Here is a 27170-nt window from a genome sequence, read left to right as displayed (position 1 = left end):
TAGGTTTCGAAAAGTGTTGTTATTTGGTCATTTGTTTGTTGACATTAACACCTATAACGGTTCTGACTTCTGAGTATGAGGTACCTACATATATAATGGATATAATATAAATTATAAACATTTATATACGTATAATAACGCAGGAGGTAGCTTTGGTTACAGTTGCAGCTTTCACAATAATCCGTTTTATTTATCTGGTGTATGATCTTTGATGGCTCACTATTTTATTTGTATTCACGATACAATACCATGGCGTATATTTTTTGCCCACATATTTGAGTTCTGTAGCTATAGGACAAAGGACTGAGAGTGTGTGAGGACTTCTTTATTTTTATTTTGTTTTGCAGTAGGTAGTAGGTATTACGAGCATATGATCCAAATTCAGTTCTCATAAGTAAAATATGAAATTTTCATGTAGGTATGACAATTTATGAAAATGTATGACAATTATCAGAAAATAGACACATAAGTAGAAGATTCATCGTCATCTCATCTCATATGACATAATATAACTAATTCGGTATCTACTACAATATTTTTTAAAGCTTTCGATGGTAACGAAGCGGACCTAGCGGGTGGGTATGAATGCATAAAATACAAATCTGATTCACAAAATCAAAAAGTGTAAAAACTAAAAAGTATTACATCGATTTCTTCATTAATTGGTATGCAGAATAGGAATGTTTTTTTAGGCAACTAGATTTTGCGAATATAGGTAGGGACTGTATCGGAGCAAACGATTTTAATTGAAAATCGGAATCAAAGCGTACAGTAGGTATATTGGATAGCGTGTTGGGAATTTTTTACAACTCCCTAATACGGAATTGCTTTTAGAATCATGATTGATCAATTATAATATGGTATACCATCAATCTATACCTTTATGTGATTCGGCGTGGAACGTTTGAAGAAAACCTGATTAGCTACAACTAGTCTACATCGTCTAAAAAAATAGGAAACCCCAATTGTATCACGTTTCATAAATGTTCATTGCCTTAGAGTTTGAAGTTCCATTGAAGACCAAATACTTATTAATTGTTGGAAATGACAACCATATCTGCAATAACCTATCGAAAGGCTAGCAGGAAATTCCAGCATTGAAAAACATAAGTTCTCGTTAAATGCATGTATTTTTGACATGCTTTAAAGGTAATTTGAGGGGCATGTAATTTCTCATTTCTCAGCACGAATATTTTAAATTTTTCTGTGTCATTGTAATTTCAGCTCAACTTGTAGCAAAATATAAGCTTCATATGTAATTTAATCAATATGAAAGTATTCCTCTGTAAGAATTTAAAGTGGTGACCTAGGTATTTACGCCGTAATTATAGCCTTCATATTATTAACTCATTATTTACATTAATATAACTTAATTACAGCGTTGAGCACATATCGATATTAATAAAGTCAATATAATTGCCAACATACCATACTAACGGGTATGTAGTTTTCAATTTATACTTTAAAGTAGCATATCCCATACACCTAACATACTTACTCGAGAAAAGAAAAATTTATGAATGGCAATATGCACATGTGTATGTTTAAAAATATCGATTAGTACTGCTATAGAATTGAAATGAAAAAGAAAACTTATAGGAAAGAACATCCCACATGACCTATTCTTTTATTCAAGTCTTATATTCAAGATTTTCCATTGGCTGGTTTATTGCTAGAACGATTCAAATACCGAGGCAGCTCCATACAAATTGGATTTTACAATTGCATACATACTCGAATTCTGATATTATACAGGAGCTTTATATGTTCCCTGCTGATGCCATGAATAATAGAAGATCAGTGAAGTGTTACGGAATGTCTGGATTAATTTCTATGAAGCAGGATCTAGAGAATTCGTGCAATCACGATATTCGTGGAGTATCTTGTACGTAAGAAATCCGGTGTTGCATTTTATATGTTGGCTAGGTATTTAAAGTAAATATGTATGCTATTTTAATCGACTCTAAGTCGATTCGAACGTGTTACATTTCTTTTTCGATTCCAAACGCGTGTCAATTAATGATCAATGATCGTGAACGCTTTATTAAAAACATGTAACCGGACCTGATTTGCACAACAAGCAATGTTCTATTTTCTTAGAATAAAATAGTAAAGTCGTCATCGTCGTCATCAAATTTAATAGTTGACACTTGTTGAACTCTGTACTCTTTTTAATTTAAGGTTTTATACGCATCAATCCATGAATATTATGTTAAATATATCAATTTAAAGGATATAATATAAGGCTATGAGAAGTACATCAATGTGTATGTCACCTTTAAAAATACTCTGCATATTTTCATTTATCTTGTACACTAATGATCCATTATTTGTTGATTGGGAATATATTAGAAGTGAACAGAATACATATTATGTTCAACTAGAATCTGTTTCGAACGGATACACCAAGTTGGGTTGAAATTGGATAGCGGGGTTCCCCGTATACAGGTTTACTCGATTAACTTAACTATTCGTGTACATACATTTCTACTTAACTGGAAGGATACATAGATAGCTACATACCATATTTGAACAACTCGTTAAAAGCAATGTGATTTCACAAATTCTGTAGTAGGGTTTTGCTGTGCATCGAATATCGAAGTTCAATATCAATTAAATAATTTACAAATGATTCCAGCTTTATGGGATAAAAGTAAAATTATAATTGTCTCAAAATAATTTATGACATGCTTTACTTTTTTTTCTATGCTTGTTTATAATGTTTTTACTATGACAAATGATAGACGCAGTGTCTGTTAAGGATATTTGTATCGAATTATAGCGCGGATAAACCCAATCTAGAATCATAAACACTCCAAAACTAATCTTGTAAGTAATTCCAGTAAGTACTTTTAAGATTTGAGTTGAAAATAACATACAGCCTTGGTTTCTTAACGATTTTCGCATGCTCAAAATATGGAATACGGCTAAAATCCAGGCAAAATCAACAATTGTAGTATCTGCGTAAGAACGTAGCGCTCGATGGAATTCTGTACGATTGATACGCAAATATTGAGATATCGTTTCGTTGGAAGCGTATCTAATCTTGGACCACCTTGTCTGTTAACTGCGTGGAATGCGACATGGGAAACCCGACACCGCGTCCGAGAGAACCATGAATGGAGACACACTACCTTATGCAATATTATATCCTCGACTTAAATGTCTTCAATATTTAGAGGTGTAATGATCATATATTATCTCCTCTTGTTCAAGTGAGAGTTGCTATCCGGACTGTTTTTATCAAGGATGTCAGTCAGTTAAAGCTGCCAAGTGATTTACTTTACATATAAATAAGCGGCTAAATTGAAATAAAATAATCCAGATGCAGAATATTTAATTAATATCTTAGTTATTACGATATTGAAATATCATGTCACTTTGTTCGCCAGGCATACATTGGTATGCAAAATCTACATTACCGACAGTCATTTAAATTAAATGCCATATTAATTTGATCTAAATTTATCTTTACTTGTGCAAAATAGTTTAAAATACCAATTGAATATCTAAGCTTCGAAGCAAAGAGTAGGTAATAGTCGCACGATGAGAAGCCGTTCGGACCATTCAGTATCATCGTAGTATAATAGTAAACAATTGTACGGCGAACGCAAATTCTTGAATATAAAATAATAAGCCAGGCAACAATGGCCATTGCGTTGCAGTCGTTTCGTATGGGTTTCCAGAATTGTAGCGCAGGCTCGTTATGTCGCCGCCTCACGTCCGACAAATGGCTTCATAGTGAAAATTAACATTCGACCAGCATCTCGCGACCGCCCCTCAACCCTTCTGTTTGTCTCTTGAACAAATATTGAACTTTGCTCTAGACCTCCATCGAGGTGTCATTTGTATGGACATAACTAGATACATATTTTTTGTATCCGCCCAATGTGAATGGGAAAATTTTGATACATCACGCAAGGTGTTATTGCTTCAAAGTTTTTGTGCTTCTTTATAACGGAACTTATCAACTATGTATTGTCTAAGATTGGCGAGTCATTGATTACTTCATTTCGATTTTCAATATAGTTTTTTGATCGTTCATAATAGTCGGTGATTTTAAAGTTTCATAAGCTATATTATTCGTTCGAATGAAATCACGCCTATAATAGTTCTTTATGCGAGGATGTAGTTGATGAGCCTTCTTTATTTATTTAATCAATATACAAATAATAATTGGTAGACGCATGTATAAATTTATACATTTTTAGGTTGGGTTTAAAAATACTTCACATGCACGTCATAGGTGTAATTTGCATATTTTTTATTTTTTGTTGTAGCTGTCATTGTCCATTATATGAATCTGAATTGCGAGCCTGGTCTGCAGTACGTGGGAATTATCCTAATTCAAGGCCACATGCGATCTTTTTGCCGGCTCTTGCTCCGCGTGGCAACATGGCAACCGCCCGTAATGACGTTTAACAATACACTATAATTAGTGCGTTACGAAGTATTGCCGTGGAAAGGCTTGATATGCGATTTTTTGTGTGGCGGTTATTAAGAGTGTAATACTCGAGACAATTTGCCACGCTGCGAAGGCTATGACCGGCAACATTGTTGCGGTTGCACTTTTTATCGCATTTGATCTATTTTGTCTCAACTATATATTAGGTTTACTGGAAAAGAGTATTACTTACAGATGATTTGATGTAAACGCATATTTTGTTTTTGATACGACTAATTGCTAGATGTTTGATTACGATTAGCGCGAAGAGCAGCGAACCTTGCGTGTCTCTGAGAAGAGCCGACCGGCCCTGTGACTGCAGTCTGCACGCAAACACGCACTAGCTGTAATTCAGCAATATTTTTAATAAAAACATCGACACTTCATAAATCTGCTGCTGTGTGTACTCATAAATTTAAATGTTAATTTCAATATAATTTATGCCGTTCATCAGATACACCCAAAACCGCATATTGAATTACTAAAAATAATTGTTTGAAATTACCAAACCAATGGTTATAATTGCAAACACGACCGCACGAGGGTATGTTTCACACAATCGATTTTAACCCAATAAATCATGGCATAGGTAATATAAAATTGCCCTTAAATTTTGTCCAAAGTTTTGTATTGTCTTTTTTTATTTAAATCGTGTAGATATGTATAATTAATAATTATTATTAAATCATTATAAATAAACCTATTTCAAGAAATGATTGGGTTAATTTTTTTTGCTCTGGCTACCGTTGACTTGTTAGTAAATATACCTAACAAAAGTACTCAGTATTGTCAGCTGTACTCAAGTATTAAAATGATTCAGTATAAAATAAAACCCATGACATTCAAAGCGCCATTGCTTGATCGTAGATTACTTTTACGCTGTGTGTTCATTTATCTTAGTGATAATATGTAATAAATGAATCATCGGTCTAAAATCATTTTGTCACATTTATATAAGAACGTTCATGTGTCAAATGAAGCCTGTGTTATCGCACGTGGATCTCGGCAGGGCCCGACGGCCTGCAGCTTTATTATGCTGTCGCCGTGTCCCGCACGTCCGTCTGTCTATACTCTATCGACTGCGGTGGCCACCATATTTTATATCGCGACGCACTTCACTTGCGCTGAAACTTCATTTCTTAGTTATTTAAGTTTAAGTTTGCAAAACAGTCTATACTTACAGTTTACACGTCTTGCCGCTTGCGAAGTAACCTGTTGAATATTTCATTCCCTCGTTCGAATATAGTTCATTGACTGACATTTTATTAAGAGCTTTAAGTAGTGATGTACCACGTCCGCCTCTAAGAACGATCTTATCGAGGACTTTTAGGAAACGGGGCGCCATTCGAGAACGGACCATCCAAATCGATCATTTCACGCACCCGCCGCGCATAATGAAACGGCTATTTCCGGCCAATTCGCGGAATGATATACATAATATTTCGCATAATCGAAGAGACGTCGAATCACGCACGGTCAACACCGCGGGCAGCCTACCTGCTTAGCATTCGTCGCACCACCTCGAGCAATAATAAATTCTTGTGCACTTGCAATTTCACGTACTGCCAAGAAACCGCGATCGACTACCGAATGTTAAACGGCTATTGTTCGATACATAAGATGAGTTAATGTCCTCGCTTAGTAATAATCAATTTGTATGTAAGCTGCTGCTAAATTCCGAGACACTCGTGTCCCACGTCACACACACGTACATATGTATGTACTATGTATTGTGTATGTACTATGTAGTATATATCCAAAGTCGATGCCTCACCGAACATTAATGCGAGTTCTATCACCCAAATGTGATTGGAAATTGCTTCCTGTTTCCTATCTTCATTTAAATACAAAGCCATTGTTTTACCGGTAGCAGGCGAGGCGTTCCCGCTATTCGCTAGAATGACCCCCCCCCCCCCGTGTGCATTGAAATATGCATGTTAATTAATTTCTACGCAGAATAACCAATTATATATCGTAGAGCTGGTAACATCGGTAATGTGTAATAACGACGTGTCTCAGACGCGTATAAGCGATAGCTCGAGCATTACTTAGAAAGCCGTTATCGTGTAGTATCTGAGCGTATTGTCGATATATAGATGTCAGAGCGAGCGCAAACTGACGGGCTTCATGTTCCCAGGCGAGAGCCGCGAGACTCAGCGCGTCGGCATTCTTTGCCCTTACGCAGCCATGCGAGCACCTGTCTGTTCCGGGACGTGTCATTACGTACCTCTAAAGTACATTCCCTGGACACCAAGCCTGCAATCATAAAGTGCTCTTTTCCTCTCGGTAGTTTTTCACCGCGTTTCCTGCGCTCTATAGCCATCGCTACTATACCGGACTTATGTAATCTTGCATAACATGTCTACAACATTAAATACTCCCGATCTATACCATACGAGCATCACGTACAGAAGTTTTTAATATGTGCTGTTTTATGGGAATGTTTTAAGAATAAAGTGGAATACAATTCACATGGGTATTTTATATACTAAATGGATAATACCATTAATGTACTAGAAACCCGGCACATTGTCTCTATCAAAGACTCCATCTGCCATTCCATATAATACCATTAATTATACCTGGAAAGCATTAGTGGATCAAAGGTAATTTATAATAGACAAAATGGAATTGTTTTTCATATACGTAGCTTGTGCGATTAGTTTTCAGATTCATCTTTTTTAATTTTACAAAAGTATCTGTCCTAGAGATGGCGAAATATATGTGCAGGTAGGTATGTAATTCTCCTCGCGGCCTGTTCATCTGTATCGCGATCTCGTTTTTGCGCAGCGCCATGTACTCTGCACTTTTTCTTGCGGTTCGCTTTAACATTTCCACTATTCTCGCTGCGCATCCCTCGGCCGATGTAACTGTAAGAAATTGCTACACTCGTTACTTGGGAAGCGTTCTTGCCCGTACACTAGGCATATTATTTCTGCAACTCTGTTATTAATTGACATACCTGCATGTAGTTGAGCATTCTTAACTCGCGTGTAATTGCTGCGCCGCCTTTGTAACCGACGACAAATAGGCTCATCGCATTTGCAAAAACTTTTTGTATGTTAATTACGGCTCGACATTTCATTTTAAAATTGTCTCTCGAGTGTATTTTTTCGTTTTATTTGCTTCTTGTAACTCGAAATAATATTAATTATAATTTTGTATAAGTTTAGTGGTTTAGTAATCATCCCTAATAGTTCTTATTAATTTTGTTTCTATACTGAATTGTAGTGTTTTTACGGCAACTGTGCTGCATTAAGTGATGGTAAATCGCTTGCCTTATACAGTTTATAAATAAGGTATCCAAGTCATATTAGTTTAATATCCCCTTTTATCTTGTTTTGTTTCATGAAAGATATATGTTATTATATTATGTTATATGCTATATTGTAGTAACCCGTTTAAAAATATGTCGTATCAATCATTTATATAAGTACCTAATGCAGAGTTTAAATGAAATTGTATACAATAAACATAAATATGTGTTTATTTATAAATGCAATCGATGTTTAAGTTATTACATTGATATTATATAATTTAATTTGAGTCCTCTTCAATCCAGAGTAGTGAATATATAACATATTTAATCGGAATTAAATCAGCGAAGTGTAATATAGGACTATAGAACTTTATAGCTTGGATTCGGCGAAATCGCTGTAATGGGTTTAGTGCTTAACGCTTAGTTTTATTGCAAAACATAATCAATAGTGCAGTATGTTTTATTAAATGTGAAACACGATTCTTGTAAGTCTATTTCTAATCCAGTGACACTATATTAATGTCGTTAACAAGAAGTTCACTAAATTGTTAGCAGACAATTGCGCCCTTTCTGATATGAATCTGGAATCCGTCGAGTATAGTTTCCATGATTACCCGTATCGCATTTCCCACAATCGCATCTATAGTTAGTGTCATTATTGTCATCGGTGCGTGACGCGGCGACGTGTGATTACCGGGTAATGCGAGGGGTTCGTGGCTGTGCTCTGCGACAACTGCATATAATTGTGGTTCTTTCAGAGAAACGGCCAACACGTGAATTCCAACAAAGAACTGTTCCAGTTGCTCGGGGCGGTGTCAATTTGGCGGCCACTAGCCCTAATTACTCCTTCGTGGAACCTCAGCACGCTCCCCTCATTAGTACGATTCGTGCTTCGATGTGTACTCGTTTGCGAATTGCGCCTGTGTGGGAGGGATAGATAAAACTAATGATAGTTGATAGGCATCGCTATCCTAATAAGTTACTTTAAGCCGCTTATTCCCTGAACGGAGAGCCAAAGGCCAGCGTTAGTTAACTGTTATACATAAATATTTGCTCCGTGCATATAGTAAGCGGGTGTGAAAGGTATACTGTGTCTGCGAACTAGAATGTCAATATGTATTGTACTTAGGAGGTTTACTGTTACCTATACATAATTTCTTTAAATACTTTCAGCCAATATTATGTCGAGAGTGGATTCATTCAATGTTGTATTATGTCGCAATATCAAACCGATGAATGAAGTGGCCGCTGTGCAGTAAAGTTTGTTCGCTAGTTCCAAGTTTATAATTAGATTTTTAATAAAACGATCAGTTAATTAAATGAATCGACTATCGATCCATAGACAATCGCCCCTATATCAAACAAACAAGAAAGCGTATTAAATGTAAGCCAGAATTACAGCTAATTCGCAGAAGCAGTGAGAGCCTTAGTACATTTTTTACACTCGACTAGGAATTGACGCTTGGCTGCTCAAGATTGTCGAGTTACAGAGAACTCGACTCACAAGCACATTCTCTATTCACTGAACGGGCTCATCATTATAACTAAGACTCAATTAATATCAACTTATTATATCCTACAATTCAAGATTTATTAGGGAGCAAAATGATGCTATTTCAGACGTTTGATTTAACAATTACGGTGGATGTTTTAAAAGCTGTTAACAACCAAGCATAACTTGGGATGACTGATGCCTATATAATGACTATAAATACTGCAGAGGTGAGCCGTGGTGCTTACGAGTAATTAAAGGCAATAATCGAGATTCCGGATTCTCTATAATGGGTAATTCCACCTTTTAGAAATGCTTCTATTATGGAACTTTATATATGACATATGGGGTATGCAATAAAAAAATGTTTATACATTGAAATGCTTATGATCCAAGCGAGTAATGATGCGATGTATTTTTATCTTCACTTTATACAATGTATTATATGAATATAAGCACAGTCGATCATCGTGGAGCAAAAAGCTACTAACAGTATATGAATAAACAGGTATCCTTTGTCTCTGTATAGTGTATAGGTGATGCACGAATGATTTGTGGCCGCAAGTTATGTGTAAGCCGACACGCGGGTCAAAGACCGGTTCGTATTTCGGATGATTTCGCCGGCCCCGGTCTGCAGGGTCTGCCGGTGCGCCGGTGCGGCTATGACCTCATCTTAGCTCTTTTTTTGAGACCTTTAACCGACCGTTGATCGACCCTTTTCATTGATACTTAAAAATGGTGCTTCTAATCTAGATTAAAATTAAAATGGAAACAACACAGTGTAAAATACACAGTCGCACTCCGCTTTTTCTTTATTTTGGTGGTATGTAAAATGGTCCGACTTAATGCTCTTAAAAAATGATATTCTCATTCTTAAGAAACGTTAATATCATAATAATTGCGTCCTACCTTTATAGCAGACATAACATTTGCAGAGGAACAAAAACTTGAGACGGGAGTCCACAAAGGGCACCGCACTCTGTCTGCACTTTGCTTTTTATTTCTTTTTACCTTTTATGTATTCACGTTGTTATAGATTTCCTTCGGTAAAACCATGTGCGTGTATTGATGTTCATGTAATTGTTTCTTCCGAGAATATACATATCGAATATAATTATATTTTTTAATATTTGCATTTTTCTTACTTGTCTGAGTACGCGTGCATGTAAAAAATTAATTAACAATAGGACTGAGATGTTTTACCTATGTAGATTACTATTATTTTTTACATTTACAGATTTTAGATTACATAATACAAATCTATCTACACGTAATCCATTTCATGGAATGATACACAAAATAATATAATAGTAACACACACTCGTATATACATATCTTCTATAATATAAAAATGAATCCCAAAATGTGTTGGTAAGCGCATAACTCGAGAACGGCTGAACCGATTTCGATAATTCTTTTTTTATTATATTCCTTGAAGTACGAGGATGGTTCTTATGTAAAGAAAACGTTAATATGTACCACGGGCGAAGCCGGGGCGGACCGCTAGTTATATATATAGGTACCGCAACTACCAGCGAGCAAAGAGGCTGGAAAATTTCTCACATTCCCAACAAATGAATTGAAAATAATTGTCATTGTGATCGCGATGTGATCATCTTTCCACATTTAAATTATCCACGTGTTGTTGATTGAGTCAACGCTACTTGTAAAAATTACTCCTACCTACTCTACCTAAATTAAATTTCTAAGAAACTCACGATGACGTCTCATTGTGTCCTATTTATAAAAACAATCATTATACCAGATTTTATCCGCTACCGTACTTTTAAGTTTATTTGTTTCGCAGAGTAAAATTATAGGGTTTTCACGTTGACATTTTCAGTTTTATATTTGCTATTTAAGGACGCGTTTACGAATCTGACAAAAATAAGCAGTTTTTCGATGCATTTTGCGGCAAAATAATACAAAACCAAATTTGACTAATAATTACCATAGATAGATTACTCCTTAATCTTTAAATGGTAGGAATTATTTAATCGAAAATTTTGGTTTATAATATTGTAAAAAATAATTTCCGTTGCCTCTTCACACAAAATTGACAATATCGTGATGAATATAGAAGCATTTTTCTATTATTTAATAAAATAAATTTACTTATTTAAAAATATTTTAAGTAAGCAGACATGTCCAACTCAAAAAGGTAGGAACTAAAACTATCAAAATGTTACAAATAAGCTGAGAAAAAAATTAAAATCAAATCTTATTTTTTCACATATTTAACTGTAACGCGTGATACTTATTGCATGGAAATAAGGGTTATTTTATTTGACACTATCTTGATTTATTGTACAAAAATTTGTAATGAAATATTTTAGTAATTTAGTCGGCGCTCGGACGCCTTTGTGAGTAGACGCTGTGACGCTTGTAGGCAGCTCCTCGTTTACGAAAAGATCGCTGTACGTATACAAAATATTTGACCAAATAAACTTGATCATTGACGCATTCTGCACCGACAACCAAGGCACACCCCTTGGTGTTTAAAGATTTTATTTATAGTTTTTCATACTTATGGGATTATAAATTTCATATTTAGTTTCTGACTTGATGGAGTGACCTGCATGTGTACTTCGAAGACTGCTACTGGAACTAATAGACGAGTAGAGCTAGGTGTGCCGAGTTTGGGCTCGTTTTGTTAGTTATGTTGAGACCTTACCTCCGGACTTGATGGAGTGACCTGCAGGTGTACTTCGAAGACTGCTACTGGAACTAAAAGACGAGTAGAGCTAGGTGTGCCGAGTTTGGGCTCGTTTTATTAGTTATGTTGAGACCTTACCTCCGGAATTGATGGAATAACCTGCAGGTGTACTTCGAAGACTGCTACTGGAACTAAAAGATGGTTAGAGCTAGGTGTGCCGAGTTTGGGCTCATTTTGTTAGTTATGTTGAGACCTTACCTCCGGACTTGATGGAGTGACCTGCAGGTGCATTTACAAAATATGTTTTATTAATTAATGTAATAATATAGTGTCGACTTATAAAAATACTACAGGTTTGCCGGCAGCTTCGCCTGCATCATTTTTAAATTTAACCCAAATTCGGCGCCATTTTGAAATTCTTTGTTAATTGACCGATTTCGTTCAAAATCGATATCTGAGGATCCTTAGGATCACAAAACAGGAAACTGTTACCAAAATTGAAAAAAAGTCAACGCCATTTTGAAATTTTCTGTTATTGTACCGATTTCGTTCAAAATCGATATCTGAGGCTCCCTGGGATCGCAAAACAGGAAACTGGTACCAAAATTTTAAAAAGTCAGCGCCATTTTGAAATTCTTTGTTATTGTACCGATTTCGTTCAAAATCGATATCTGAGGCTCCCTGGGATCGCAAAACAGAAAACTGGTACCAAAATTTTTAAAAGTCAGCGCCATTTTGATATTCTTTGTTATTGTACCGATTTCGTTCAAAATCGATATCTGAGGCTCCCTGGGATCGCAAAACAGGAAACTGGTACCAAAATTTTAAAAAGTCAGCGCCATTTTGAAATTCTTTGTTATTGTACCGATTTCGTTCAAAATCGATATCTGAGGCTCCCTGGGATCGCAAAACAGGAAACTGGTACCAAAATTTTAAAAAGTCAGCGCCATTTTGAAATTCTTTGTTATTGTACCGATTTCGTTCAAAATCGATATCTGAGGCTCCCTGGGATCGCAAAACAGGAAACTGGTACCAAAACTTTTAAAAGTCAGCGCCATTTTGAAATTCTTTGTTATTGTACCGGTTTCGTTCAAAATCGATATCTGAGGCTCCCTGGGATCGCAAAACAGGAAACTGGTACCAAAATTTTAAAAAGTCAGCGCCATTTTGAAATTCTTTATTATTGTACCGATTTCGTTCAAAATCGATATCTGAGGCTCCCTGGGATCACAAAAAAGGAAAATGGTACCGAAATTTAAAAAAGTCAACGCCATTTTGATTTTTTTGTTATTGTACCGATTTCGTTCAAAATCGATATCTGAGGATCCTTAGGATCACAAAACAGGAAACTGTTACTAAAATAAAAAAAGTCAACGCCATTTTGAAATTTTTGTTATTGTACTGATTTCGTTCAAAATCGATATCTAAAGATCTCTAGGATCACAAAACCGGAAACTGGTACCAAAATTTTAAAAAATCAGCGCCATTTTGAAATTCTTTGTTGTACCGATTTCCTTCAAAATCGATATCTGAGGATCTACGATCGCAAAATAGGAAACTGGTACCAAAATTTAATAAATTCAGCTGGTAAAGAAGCAAAATATACAATTCTTGCAGTTTCTATGTCAGTTAACTGTCGAATCTTTCTGCCAGCGTAACCAGCAGAGCTGAGTTTGATCCTAAGGATCCTCAGGTATCGATTTTGAACGAAATATGTCAATTAACAAAGAATTTCATAATGGCGCCGAATTTTTTAAATTTCGGTACCATTTTCCTATTTTGTGATCCCAGGGAGTCTCAGATATCGATTTTGAACGAAATCGGTACAATAACAGAAAATTTCAAAATGACGTTGTCTTTTTTTCAATTTTGGTAACAGTTTCCTGTTTTGTGATCCTAAGGATCCTCAGATATTGATTTTGAACGAAATCGGTACAATAACAAAGAATTTCAAAATGGCACTGACTTTTTAAAATTTTGGTACCAGTTTCCTGTTTTGCGATCCCAGGGAGCCTCAGATATCGATTTTGAACGAAATCGGTACAATAACAAAGAATTTCAAAATGGCGCTGACTTTTAAAAATTTTGGTACCAGTTTCCTGTTTTGCGATCCCAGGGAGCCTCAGATATCGATTTTGAACGAAATCGGTACAATAACAAAGAATTTCAAAATGGCGCTGACTTTTAAAAATTTTGGTACCAGTTTCCTGTTTTGCGATCCCAGGGAGCCTGAGATATCGATTTTGAACGAAATCGGTACAATAACAAAGAATTTCAAAATGGCGCTGACTTTTTAAAATTTTGGTACCAGTTTCCTGTTTTGCGATCCCAGGGAGCCTCAGATATCGATTTTGAACGAAATCGGTACAATAACAGAAAATTTCAAAATGGCGTTGACTTTTTTTCAATTTTGGTAACAGTTTCCTGTTTTGTGATCCTAAGGATCCTCAGATATCGATTTTGAACGAAATCGGTACAATAACAAAGAATTTCAAAATGGCGCTGACTTTTTAAAATTTTGGTACCAGTTTCCTGTTTTGCGATCCCAGGGAGCCTCAGATATCGATTTTGAACGAAATCGGTACAATAACAGAAAATTTCAAAATGGCGTTGACTTTTTCAAATTTTTGTAACAGTTTCCTGTTTTGTGATCCTAAGGATCCTCAGATATCGATTTTGAACGAAATCGGTCAATTAACAAAGAATTTCAAAATGGCGCCGAATTTGGGTTAAATTTAAAAATGATGCAGGCGAAGCTGCCGGCAAACCTGTAGTATTTTTATAAGTCGACACTATATTATTACATTAATTAATAAAACATATTTTGTAAATGCACCTGCAGGTCACTCCATCAAGTCCGGAGGTAAGGTCTCAACATAACTAACAAAATGAGCCCAAACTCGGCACACCTAGCTCTAACCATCTTTTAGTTCCAGTAGCAGTCTTCGAAGTACACCTGCAGGTCACTCCATCAAGTCCGGAGGTAAGGTCTCAACATAACTAACAAAACGAGCCCAAACTCGGCACACCTAGCTCTACTCGTCTATTAGTTCCAGTAGCAGTCTTCGAAGTACACCTGCAGGTCATTCCATCAAGTCCGGAGGTAAGGTCTCAACATTACTAACAAAACGAGCCCAAACTCGGCACACCTAGCTCCACTCGTCTATGAGTTCCAGTACCAGTCTTCGAAGTACACTTCGGCAAGTACTTGTTTACCAAACAATCACTGTCCAATGAAATTAGATAAATGGTATCTACTTTTGTGACCATTCAACGTTACAAACTTTACAAATCGAAGTAAAGTTAAAAAAAACATAGCAATAAAAATAAGCTCAATTATCAAGTCGTGTCAGTTTACTCATAATTTCGCCGCTTCGCGCATTTCGATGTGTGTGTGAGCCGTGCACGTGTAGTAGTAAGACTCAATACCTAAAATTGATGCGCGTCAATTTGTAAATACGTCCTTAAAAAACTAAGTTGTATCCGCAATTTTATCCGAAGCGCAATGTTCAACCGGATCCATTTATAAATTATAGAGCATTTTATTTAATTTCAACTCGGTAGTGCTTTTAAATGGTTTACTGAAATAAAGCTACAGTCTGTATATTATGTATCCAAAGTAGGGTGAGCGAAATTAGTTTTAATGCGTTACAAATAAACAGTAATAATTCATTAACGCCCCAGGCGTTCTCGAAATGGAAACATAATATTATCTAGTGGAAATTCAGCAGGTTGCGTTCGACGATTCCGAGAAATGATCCTCACGCGGCCTTGCGATGAAACATCGCTCGAATGTTTGTTTTACTTTTATAAACCGTTCAAAAACGGCTCCCGCGGAACTTTACTACTCGCAGGAATCGTTGCTTCGCGCGACGTTTTGTTTGCGAAAGATCCATTCCCTGAACAATTTACAGCTGGTACCGTTCGCGCCGAATTATGGGAATATAAATATTTAGCTAGCGTTTCTTAGATGTACGCGAGTTGCGGGAAGATTAATCGGTGCGCAGATGTCGTCCGAAGCCTTCGAAAGTCACGATTTCCTCGTTAGCGAGAGTTTAATAACGTGATCCTGTTCGCGGAATGGATGTCATGTCATCGACAGCTGCAGTCGCATTACGTCGCATCGCCCGTCGGCCGCCGCTGCGCCGCCGCCCGCCGCCCGCTCCGCCTGCTGCTCGTTTCCAGCGGATCGGCGCTCCATTAGCCATTACTGCGAATTGTTTCCTGTAATAGATGTGTGGAATTGATCGTATCGCAAATTACAATCTCCCTGATATTATAAAAACACGTGTATCAGCCCGCTCTACCTACGACGCCGCGCTATATGTAATGATTACGAAATTAATACGGAACACAGTAGTACGGAACGACACAATTATATTAACTATATTCGTATACGATGAACGCATGTTTATCCAATAAACGATACGATACATACATAATTGAGAAAATTTATCATCAGAATCGAACGTAATATTTGTTGTGCACTTCATATTTGCATTTCACTTAATTTTATTTACAAATATAAAAACAGTAATAAAGTTTTTAATATTTGTATAAAGAATCATTTTGGTAGCTACTGTAAATTATAATTGAGTCTTTTGACTATTCGCTGTTACGATTTTCTTGTACTGAATTCAAATAAGTACCCATAAGGAACGCGTCCTTCCAAACTCTAGCCTGTACAAGTGTTCAATATAACATCGATTGCTCAAAGAAGACGGTTTCCCCAGGTTCAAAGACGGCGTAGCGTACCCCTGGTCAGCTGGTGTGTCGAACCTGATCTTGTACCCCGAGGCGGCGAACCAGACGCTGTACACCCGGCACGCGGCCCGCACGGACTCCGGCAACTACACCTGCCGACTCAGCAATGAAACACACAGCGAGACGCACACCATCAGACTGGATATACTGGGTAAGTCCAACTTAAATTTTATATAACCAAATGTATATTTCGTATGCAATAAATGATTAGAGCTTGAGTTTGAGTTAAATTTGTTAATAACGCATGTTCGTATTTTCATATTATGGTAGTTGACCGTTTGTTTGATGTTTTAAAGTCGGCTCAAACTCACCTTATTAGGTTAGTTTATACTTTATAGTAATTAACGTTGGTTATAAATGAGAATATTTAAAGGTAAGGTACATAGAACATCAGTTATCTCTTCCTGAAAGTCCCCTGAAAATTGATCGTTTAGTTGTTCTAGTCATCTCTATGATTGTATGAATGAAATTTAAAATAAGTGCTGATTTACGCAGGGTCAGTAACTGACTACAAATTCGAGGCAAATCAGTGCTGACCCGAAAAAAACCCTGTGTAAACAGATTTGAAGTCAATGTAAACAGTTAAAGTCAGTCGCGGCGCCAAAATTGGCGACTGACTTGTCTACTGACCCTGTTTAAATCAGCACTAATATTAACTATATCCACCAATGCAATACCTAAACAAGGAAAATATGTTTTGAAATTTGAATTCTACTATATCGAATTGATAAGCATTTTATGAAGCAATACTAAAAAGGCCAATGATAAAGCAACATAAAGCAATATGTGCATAGGGTCATTGCGCTGGTTTTCGTCCAATTATAGGAGTTGCCAACTTTGTGATACGAAATAAATATTTTGGAGCACCCTTCCTTAAACATATAATATTTTTTTTAAGTCCTTATATAGTCTTCTTTAAGATAATATTAAGGGAAAATAAATCATTTTGATGTATCTTTTTACTTAAATTATTTTCTGCAAAAGTAGGGTAAATGCTAGTTTTCGTCCAAAAAAACTGGTTTTCGTCCTAGTGTAAGCTAGTTTTCGACCACCGTGTAGAAAAAGGAGGGTAGGTCAACTATTAAGTTAAAAATCAATTACAGGTAAATATATACGTTTATTTAATTAACATTACAATTTCTCACTACCTTACAGGTTTAGTTTTACTTGTGGTTTTACTAATAATAATCAATATAACTAGTCAACACTGAGATCTATGTAGCACTTGGCAGTCCTTATAGGCGTTAGTGATGACTGTATAATCATTCGTAATAAAGAAAGGAATGCGTTCCTTACAATTTAAATGAAACAAGTAATAATTACAGGACTAAGAAATAACATCAAAAAACAGAAATATTCATTCTAACAACAAAAATTTTCATTCTAATACTTTCTTTATCAAATGAAACGTACTATACACACACAGCCATAATAATAAGTTTTAGCTACAGAATCTTCAGTGTACGCAGCGTCTTTTTTTTTTCTAGATTTCTTAGACTCCTTCGAGGCCATCTAAAAACAATAAGATCTTTCTGAGGATACGTTGAGTAAGTATAATAAAAAATACTGCATTGGCAAAACAGACCTAGAATAAAAGATGATACTCAAGTGAATGATAATCAAGAAAAATACAGTGTATTATGTCTGACCTACCCCCATTTATGCTACGAATAATTGACTCTACTTCACATAAGGAGAATGATACATGACTGAATGAATGACAATATTAAGTACCTACAACACTCTGGCCCTCACCAATTATTTATAAGGAAGATACTGAATAGAAAACTTTTCAATACGTAAAAATAGACGAAAAGTAATGCAAAAGAATAGCTATATTTAATTTTTGTCTACTCCAATACTCATTCATGGACGAAAACTAAAACATTTAAAGCTTAATTTAGTTTTCGTCCACTTCTTTAAATATTTTTTTATTTTGGCAGCACTGACATAGCAGTGGACGGAAACCAAAAAAACTAAACTAATAGCAATAAAGATCACTTCGGGAGAAACTATTCAGTATTTTAAAGGTCCGATAAAGTAAAATGACCCTAACAAATATTCACGTAGCTGTTTGAGTTTCCGTCCACTTGGACGAAAACCAAATATTTTGAGAATTTGGTAACCTAGTATCCGTCCACTTAATATTTCGAAAAGTATTATAAAAAAGTATGATAAACACTTATAATTGCGTTTATTATGCTTATAAATAAACATACGTACCAAAAACATTACGTAAACTAGCTAAAACAGTGATTTAGCTTACCATGAACTTTTCTCGCCGGCAAATTTTTCTCTCGCGCGATGACATCTGCAAGGTACGGATGCGAAGCGGCCACTTTTACGTTAATTTTTTGAACTCTCTTCTAGTCAAATCAAATTTTCATGTTGATAGTACTGTTGCTTAAACATTATGGACCGTAAAAAGTGCAAACTTGCGCGGGAAGGTAGGTTTGTATTCAAGTTTTACGCACGTGATTGTAGCAGGTCAGTCAAATGGACGAAAACAGAAGCTGGACGGCAAACCAGCGCAATTACCCTATATGTTTTGTGTCATTGAGTCTGAGACTAAATCAGATTAATAAGACGTAGGTATCCATAGATATCTTGCTTCGTAGAAATGAAGAGAAAGTATAGATGTATCAATAGAATTCTAGTGTGGAACCTTCATCCATCATAACTATGTATATGCTCTGTACTCCGTAGAAAGTTGTGAGAAATAGTAACAGAGACAACGTAGATTCAAATAAAATTTAGTACATAGTACTTTTTCACTGTGTAGATTTATTTTAATATAAGTAATAAGTAATTTAAAACATATTATTTAAATTTCTCTTTAAAGAGCTTTAATTATGGTTCAACAGCATCTTAAACGATCTGCTACATTTTAAACGAGATTTTTTCACTGCGCTGCAGCTGGTCGTTCGGGGAAAATATCCGAATCATTCCCGCAATGAGCTCAATTTTCGTTTCACAGAAAAACCGACGGACGCGCCACAAACAATGTTCATTTCAAAGGACCAGTGGGTGGAGGAAGGGAGCAAATTGCGGCTTTTCTGCGAAGCGCTCATCGGTAAGGACTATGAAATTTCACTCTTGATATTTTCTGAAACATGTGTCCGTTTTGACAACCCGTTATGGTTGGGTGGTAAGTGGGATTAATGGATGAATAACCGTTACCCGAGTTGAAAGTTGAGTTGAAAAGGTTGATTTTTGTATTGTTCAACAGTTCGCTCACAATTTATTGATTTCATTTTCTTGTACAGCAAAAAGCAATTTATGCGTAGCAGTGAGGAAAACAACAAGGTCTTCCGTTAGTTGCTGAAGTCTTATCGATGTAAATGTAAACTATTATCGGAAAATAAGGTTGACCGCGAATGAATTTTTTACCCTCTACAACTCTCTACATAAGAAACCTATAATTCAGATTTAAATGCCGAAGTTCTATATACAAAAAGCTAAGTAGATTAGTATACTTCCAGGTGTAAGATTGATTTGATTTTCATTAAAAGTTTTGTCAGACTACAAGAGATTATTACCTACATATCTATACTTCATCATAAATTATTCTTTGAAAGCAATGGCAGTCTTATTTACCGAGATACATTTTTAAGCAAGTTATTCCAGTTAGTCGTATAAAACTTAATGAAGTTCTTACTGCTCCTTCTTGTTTACTTACTTTTGTTTACAAATTCGTATTGCTGCAATAAAGACGAGTTTTTATCACGTTATAAGAATTTAAATTGTTTCTCCATGTCATTATTCTTATCAAACAAAACAAGTTTAATTATCGATATCGATATAACGAGCAATTAATTAAAGAATTGATGTTTTTGCGTAAATATTAGTAAGTATGAAAAAAAAAGAAATGAACGTAATTGATATGAGATATTAATAATATAGAATTTAATTTATTATAGGTCGCTCGTATTTGGCCGACGCTCGAAGTGATCTCCGGTGGCTAAAAGTGTGGCCCAATGGGACTGAAGGTGAACTATTGGCTTCGCAAAATGAAGTAAAAACAACAAGGTAATTAATATTTGCTGGTTGAATGGGAAGTTCTTAAAAATGTTATGATTTAACATGTATTGACACATATCCATGAGTGCATTACTACATAGTATAATCAATATTTGTTGACTTCTATATGGATTGCGTATTTGAATTATATTATGTTTATCTAATACAGATTTAACAGTCACGACACTTCTAGATTTCTTTATAGCTAGCTACCCGATAGTACAATGCCTGACTGACGACCTGATCCAAGTGATCTGACATTAATTAAATCGACTTTTAGACATAGCTTACTTTACATAGATGGTAATTGACCACATATTTAAACCAAGTTCAAATAGTTGTGTGTTTACCTCATTCTACAGCTTCCGAAACAATAAGTCGTCATTGAGTAGTTCATCTTCCTAAAGAGGAAAACTTATGTATCGTATTAGAAAAAGGGTTATTGGGTAATCCCCAAGGATGCAAATATGTGCCAATGTTAATTCAAGATTCACTAATACATACTAAAATGCGTCAGTATCATATCCAGATTAAAAAGTTATGACAAATATATATACATCTCATAACGTGAAGCAAAGAGAATAAATTCCACGATTCGAAAGGTTGTCAGGTCACAGGGCAACTTGCGAAAAGGGAATATGCGAGGAAGTTGGTGTCGCAGCGAAACTTGTATACAAGTACAGGGAAGTTTAATTGTTTTAAAGGAACCCTGTTCGTAGAATGCACTAGTGCATCTATGATGAATTTTCAACGTTTTCAACCGATTCCGGAAAGAGGAGGGTTTCTACCTCATAGCGTTGGACTGGATGAACCGATTTTAATTATGTCTATTTTAAATCTGGTTCTGCCCGCGTGTGATCCCATTTGAATTCGGTCCTGTTCTGAGGAATGGAAAGCGGTTTATGTTTTTGTTTAAATAATTATATACATTATACCTATATAGCTTTTTCGCATTAAAATTTAATATCAACATTTAAAACGTACCTGGAAATTGGAAATTATCCCAGTTTGTTACATAGTATGATTTTATTTGGTATAATATACCAAATAAAAAAGTGGTTAAGTAATTATTTATTTATTATTGTCAAAAGAATCGAAATAGTGCACGCATTATTTGTACATAAACATTTGCCCATTGTGGACGTGGTCAATAACTTATTTATAGAATTCTAATTTTTCATTAATGGAATCGTGTCATAGCGATATTGAATATTAAAATGCCGCTGCAATACAATTTCCACGCAACGAAATTCATAGCTTTACAATCACGACTTCCAGCAACACGTTTCTTTCTGAGAAGTTTATATCATGTGTGACGCAACTCAGATATCAGTTCCAAGAGTAAATCCTTATTGTTTGCGTGCCGTGTGTGATATTTGGTTATTTTCAGGGAGGACGTGGAAGACATTATCGGCTCGTATCTGAACATCGACCAGCTGTCCGTGCAGGACTACGGAACGTACGTGTGCGTGGTGCATAGCAACGATGTGGTCTTCAGGAATTACGTCACCGTGCACTATAAAAGTGAGACTTTTTGGTTATATGCTAGCGTGTTTGTTGTACTGTACAAATGTTTAGACACTTAAAAGGTTGTCAACAGCAGAGGTTAACATAACATTTAGAATATGGAAAAGTTTGAATATCAGAAATGATAATAACTAATAATCTGTATGAATAAATAAATAAAAATAGTTTCACTTTAGATTGAAGACTTTAATAATGGAAGTTACATGTGAAAACACTTAACAATTGTATGAGTAAATATTAAATATCTAAAGAAAAATGTAATATATTTTTATTCTTCTGCAAATATGAGTAATTTGAATTCGAGCACGCTTCTGAGCTTATAGGGGGCTTAACGTTAGTCGTGTAACTTGTGTTCGTAGTGCATTTGATATTCATAACTAACTACTGTTTTAGTTTGGCATTTTTCAAGTGTATTGTGAAAAGAGCGTCGCCTTTTTGACAAAGAGAGCATGGACGTGTAAAATGTTACGTGTTTTTGAAAAGAGTACAAGGAGAATTTAGTGGATATCAAAAAACGTGTGTGTGTGTACAGAATGTTGATACGTGTAACAGATTGGGTGAATGTGTAGATTGTGTGTTGGGAGCAAGATACCAAGAGTGCACAGCACAAGGGCATGTTGTGGGTCACCTATTTTACACGTATAGAAGCGAGTTTGGTATAAGGAGAATGTAAAATATAAAGTGCGTGTGTGTGTGCAAACGGTCAGTGAGGCGACAATGATAGAAGAAAAGTGTAGCGTGACCATGTGTTTAAGTGTCCATACTCCATGTTCAGAGCCTTTATAAGGTATGATATAAAGAGCATGAACTATATAAACATGTAAAACGTGCGTGCTTGTGTACACGTAGTGTGTGTGTTCGGAGGTAGAGAGATAAAAAGAGCTCATAGACGTGTGTTCAGATTTTTTTTTATGCTATAGGATAGCAAACGAGCAGACGCGTCGCCTGGTGTTAAGCGATAAATGCCGCCCATAAGCATCCACTCCACTAGGAAGTGGATGTGTTGCTGTCCTCAAAGGGATTTGGGAGGAGTTAGGTAGAAAGGGCGAGGATGGGAGGGAATGAGGTTAGGGAAGGAGAGGATGGGTAGGGGATGGGAAGGGATGTGGGCCTCCGGACCCCTCACTCACCGTACGGAACGCGACAGTAAACTGTCACTATGGCGCCGATATTCTGTGAGGGTGTGGTACCTTCCCCTGTGCGAGTGTGGCCCAATTCGTGACGAAGCATGCTCGACTCCCACTTGCAAATGTTTGCAATTGTTTGTTCAGACTTCAGAGCCTGATTTCTGAGTATGATACAAGGAGCATGGCCCATGGGGTGTCTCGTGTATAAGTTATAACGCGTGTGTGTGTGCAGACGGCGAGTGGGGCGCGGAGGCGTGGTGCGGCGGCGCGGGCCCGCGCTGGCGCGCGCTGGCGCTGGGCGGCGCGGCGGCCGCGCTGCTGCTGGCCAGCGCGCTCGTGCTGCACCGCCGCTACACGCCGCGCCTGCTGCTCGCCGCACGGCACGCGAGGGCACGTGCTGCGGCCGCTGCGCATCGCGCTAGGGGTGACCTGACTTTTTACCTTTATGTGATTCATGATTGTGTAGACTGTAAACCAATGTTGCTTTTTATATAGTCAATGATTTTTAGTTAACCTTTTTTGATTGTGTAAACCAACAATAAAGTTTCTAAACACTATTGATTAAATGAATTTGTTATTGATGATTTTGGTAGTCCTAAATTAGTTGTATAAAATAACCAATTTTTAGACTATGTTGACCTTTCAACGTATGGCCATTCAAATACTCGATAATAATTTATTGTGTGCAAAATTTAAGTGTCCAAATGATGTAAATGTATTGACCGAAATATATCGAAGGTTACTCTGCTAACATTTTTTTGATTGTTGTTAAGATTTGAGTGTATAAACGTTTTATTTTATGTTTGTAATCTGTATGTGCAGTGATGGAAAAGGAATTCGACGTGCTAGTATGCTGGACGGCAGTTGACTCTGAGCTGGTGCGTGGCGCGTTATTACCCACCCTCGCCTTCAAGTACAAGTACCGTGTGCACACCACCCTACTATCCACGCAACCCGATGATTGTAAGTATACTTTAAAACGTTAAATATACGTTAAAAATCGTCTTTATTAACTACCTGAAAGGGGGGGGATAATTATAGAAAAAATGGAGTAGAATGTATAATTGGAGATTTGGTCAAAAACTTGATCAATAAACGACTTCTATAAAGTATAATATGTTCTCACAGATAAGAAATTGAAATACGGTATACTCACAGAACAGTAAAAACAAATAGAAGTGCTTTAAGGTACAAGTCCGAGACGGGCCGCAGACCGCAAACTGCAACCGCAAACTGCAAGCGACAACACTTGTTTCTATGAACATCTATGAATCGCTTCTCGTTGCGTCTGCAGGCAGCAGTGTCGCCGCGCTTGGAATCAATTTCATAGATGTTCATAGAAACAAGTGCTGTCGCTTGCAGTTTGCGGTTGCAGTTTGCGGTCTGCGGCCCGTCTCGGACTTGTACCTTTAATGTCATAATTAGTATGAAAACCAGTGTCGCCAAACCCACACATTTAAACCGATAGTTATACAGTACACTACAAGCATGTCTGGTTCATTACATACAAAACAGGATTAATGCCATCCGACTACCAATAGATGCCGATAAGTGTATCATTTTAACCAGCAAAAAATAAAATTAGATTTAATTGCAATTTCATTGCTTTTTATAATTTTTTACATACTTTTGTAAATGGAACCTACCTATTTAATTTCATTTTCGCTCGATTTTAACTAATTTTACAGAAAAGTTTATATTTAAACAACGCCATCTCATGAAACTACTATAAACAAGTTATTCTCAGTCCGATTTGGCGATGCTAACCGAACAATAGATGGCACTACAGACGTTTTTACGATACTCTTCACGCTTTTAATAGTCTTTGCAGTATAAAAAATGTTAAGTTTTGTGAAAAGGAACGCTTTTTTATTGAAGTTTGACACAAAGCAAAGTTATCAGCGAAATAATTATCAATTTTTTTTCGAGAACTTTAATTTTCGCTGTAAATGGGTTCGAGCCGTTATTTACAAACTGCGTTCCTGTAGCGGCCTATAATAGGTACCTAATGTATTGATCGTTTTCATACGAAAAATGAATTGTAGTAAAACTTGCGGGATTGTGTGAATATTTGATTGCAAGATCTTATTAGGTACTCCAAAGTTACATTCATGCAGTGGCATTAATTTTTTTTTGTACTTACATAAAAAAACAATTAAAACGAGCAACAACACAAACAAGTAATTTTTTTCTCAGTTTAATCAAATACTTTCTATATTTCTGTAATCATCCCTCCCAGGTATTGCAGATAATAAATAATACATCCGAAAACAAGCAACGATTTTTTGAGAGGTATTTAAAATTTGGTGTTGGTCACACTGAACTGGACTGACAGCTGATAGATACAGATTGCGTTTCGTTGGTTGCCACTTGGCATTGTTTGTTTCGGTTCGGTTGGTGTGTTCTTTCTTGTGCGCTGTTTTTTTGGATGATCTCAATTTCTCAACTGACTACTTTTGGACCTCGGTTTACGAAATTGACGACTTTTGCTGTGCACCCGGACTCTGTGAACTGCCTTCTATTTGGAATTTATCTGCTTTGAAAACCATGGCGCCTGGGCGTAAATGTGCCTACTTTGGCTGTAATAACACCAGTTCAGAATTGTCAATGTTCCGGTTCCCTATAAATGATAAAAGTCGACTGAAACTATGGCTTGATAATGCTGGTAAGTATCTTTCTGCTATAACAGCTATGAATATTAAAAATTTTATTTCTATTCCCACTGTAACCTTATTCAACAGGTGATTAAAAACCCTTTTTTATCGCAGGAAACATGAATTTAAGCCACCTGACAGAAGATGAGCTATATAACAGATTTATTTGTGAAGTCCATTTTCAGCATTGTGATATAAAAAAGACCACAGCGTTTCGGCCAGTACTGGAAAAAACAGCTGTACCAAAATGTGCTATATCACCAGAACATTTAAAAGTTAAAACACCTGTAAAAAAGTACAGCAATAAAAGAAAATTGGACTTCGGAGAAGGGAACATTAATAAACCAGAGTACAATTTTAGTATGCCTACAAAAACCAAGCGTCTTTGTTTGTCTGAGTCTCCGCAAAAAACTATTCTTAAACTTAAACAAAGCATGGCATATTATGCAAAGAAAATAAGAAATAACAAAATAACTATTAAAAGAATGAAAAATAAAATTTCAGGAAAAAAATTAATAGATATAGACAATTTTGAATTCAAAAGTGAGAATGCTAAAATCTTTACAAAAATGCAGCTGAGAAAACAACAGACAAAATGGAAAACTTCTGAAAAAAAATTCTGCTTGTCCTTATATTATAAGTCTCCATCAATGTACAGGCATCTTATAAAGATGGGTCTTATTTTGGCTTCGCCAAGTACAATTAAAAGGTGGTTGCAAAGAAATAGCTGCTTCCCTGGTGTATCAAAAACTTGTTTTGAAAATGTGAAAAAAAAATTTGAACATGCTTCAATTAAAGAGAAAGCATGTGTGGTTTGTTTTGATGAGATGTCCATAATGACATGTTTGGAGTATAATGAAAAACACGACCAAATAGAGGGGTTTGAAGATTATGGCAAAGGCCACAGGACAGATAAAAAGGCTTAAAGTGTTTTAGTTTTTGTGGCCAGGGGATTATATGAAAAATGGAAAATTCCCCTGGCCTACTTCTTGGCACACACCAATGTAAAAACAGAACATTAAAAAAATATTATTAAATCAGTGCTGCAAAAATGCATGGAAAGTGGCTTACTACCAAAGGCGATAGTGTGCGATCAAGGCACCACAAATGTAAGTGCACTGAAAGGAATGGGTGTAAATGCGGATACCCCATACTTGTATATACAAGGCTCAAAAATTTTTTCAATTTTTGATGTGCCGCATATTATGAAAAATCTAAGAAACAATC

General features: G+C 36.1%; 1 protein-coding gene and 1 long non-coding RNA gene across 2 annotated transcripts in view; one reads left to right on the top strand and one right to left on the bottom strand.

Moving 5' to 3' along the window:
- The window catches only part of LOC123701508, a 46282-nt gene that overhangs the window by 10167 nt on the left and 8945 nt on the right, over nucleotides 1-27170 (top strand). The window contains exons 3-8 of the mRNA XM_045649012.1: nucleotides 16585-16766; nucleotides 19593-19688; nucleotides 20536-20644; nucleotides 22026-22159; nucleotides 23522-23713; nucleotides 24112-24252. Of these exons, the coding sequence (XP_045504968.1) occupies nucleotides 16585-16766; nucleotides 19593-19688; nucleotides 20536-20644; nucleotides 22026-22159; nucleotides 23522-23713; nucleotides 24112-24252 (854 nt within the window). The remainder of the gene's footprint in view (nucleotides 1-16584; nucleotides 16767-19592; nucleotides 19689-20535; nucleotides 20645-22025; nucleotides 22160-23521; nucleotides 23714-24111; nucleotides 24253-27170) is intronic.
- Nucleotides 17713-19157, bottom strand: LOC123701525. Its single transcript, XR_006752750.1, has 2 exons — nucleotides 18882-19157; nucleotides 17713-18127 (listed from the first exon to the last, which is right to left on the bottom strand). It is a non-coding gene; the product is annotated as an uncharacterized LOC123701525 (long non-coding RNA).

Source organism: Colias croceus, chromosome 2 (assembly GCF_905220415.1).
Source record: "Colias croceus chromosome 2, ilColCroc2.1".
NCBI classification, from domain to species: domain Eukaryota; kingdom Metazoa; phylum Arthropoda; class Insecta; order Lepidoptera; family Pieridae; genus Colias; species Colias croceus.
The sequence above is the reverse complement of the archived record's forward strand: the minus strand, read 5'-3'. Positions and strand labels throughout refer to the sequence as shown.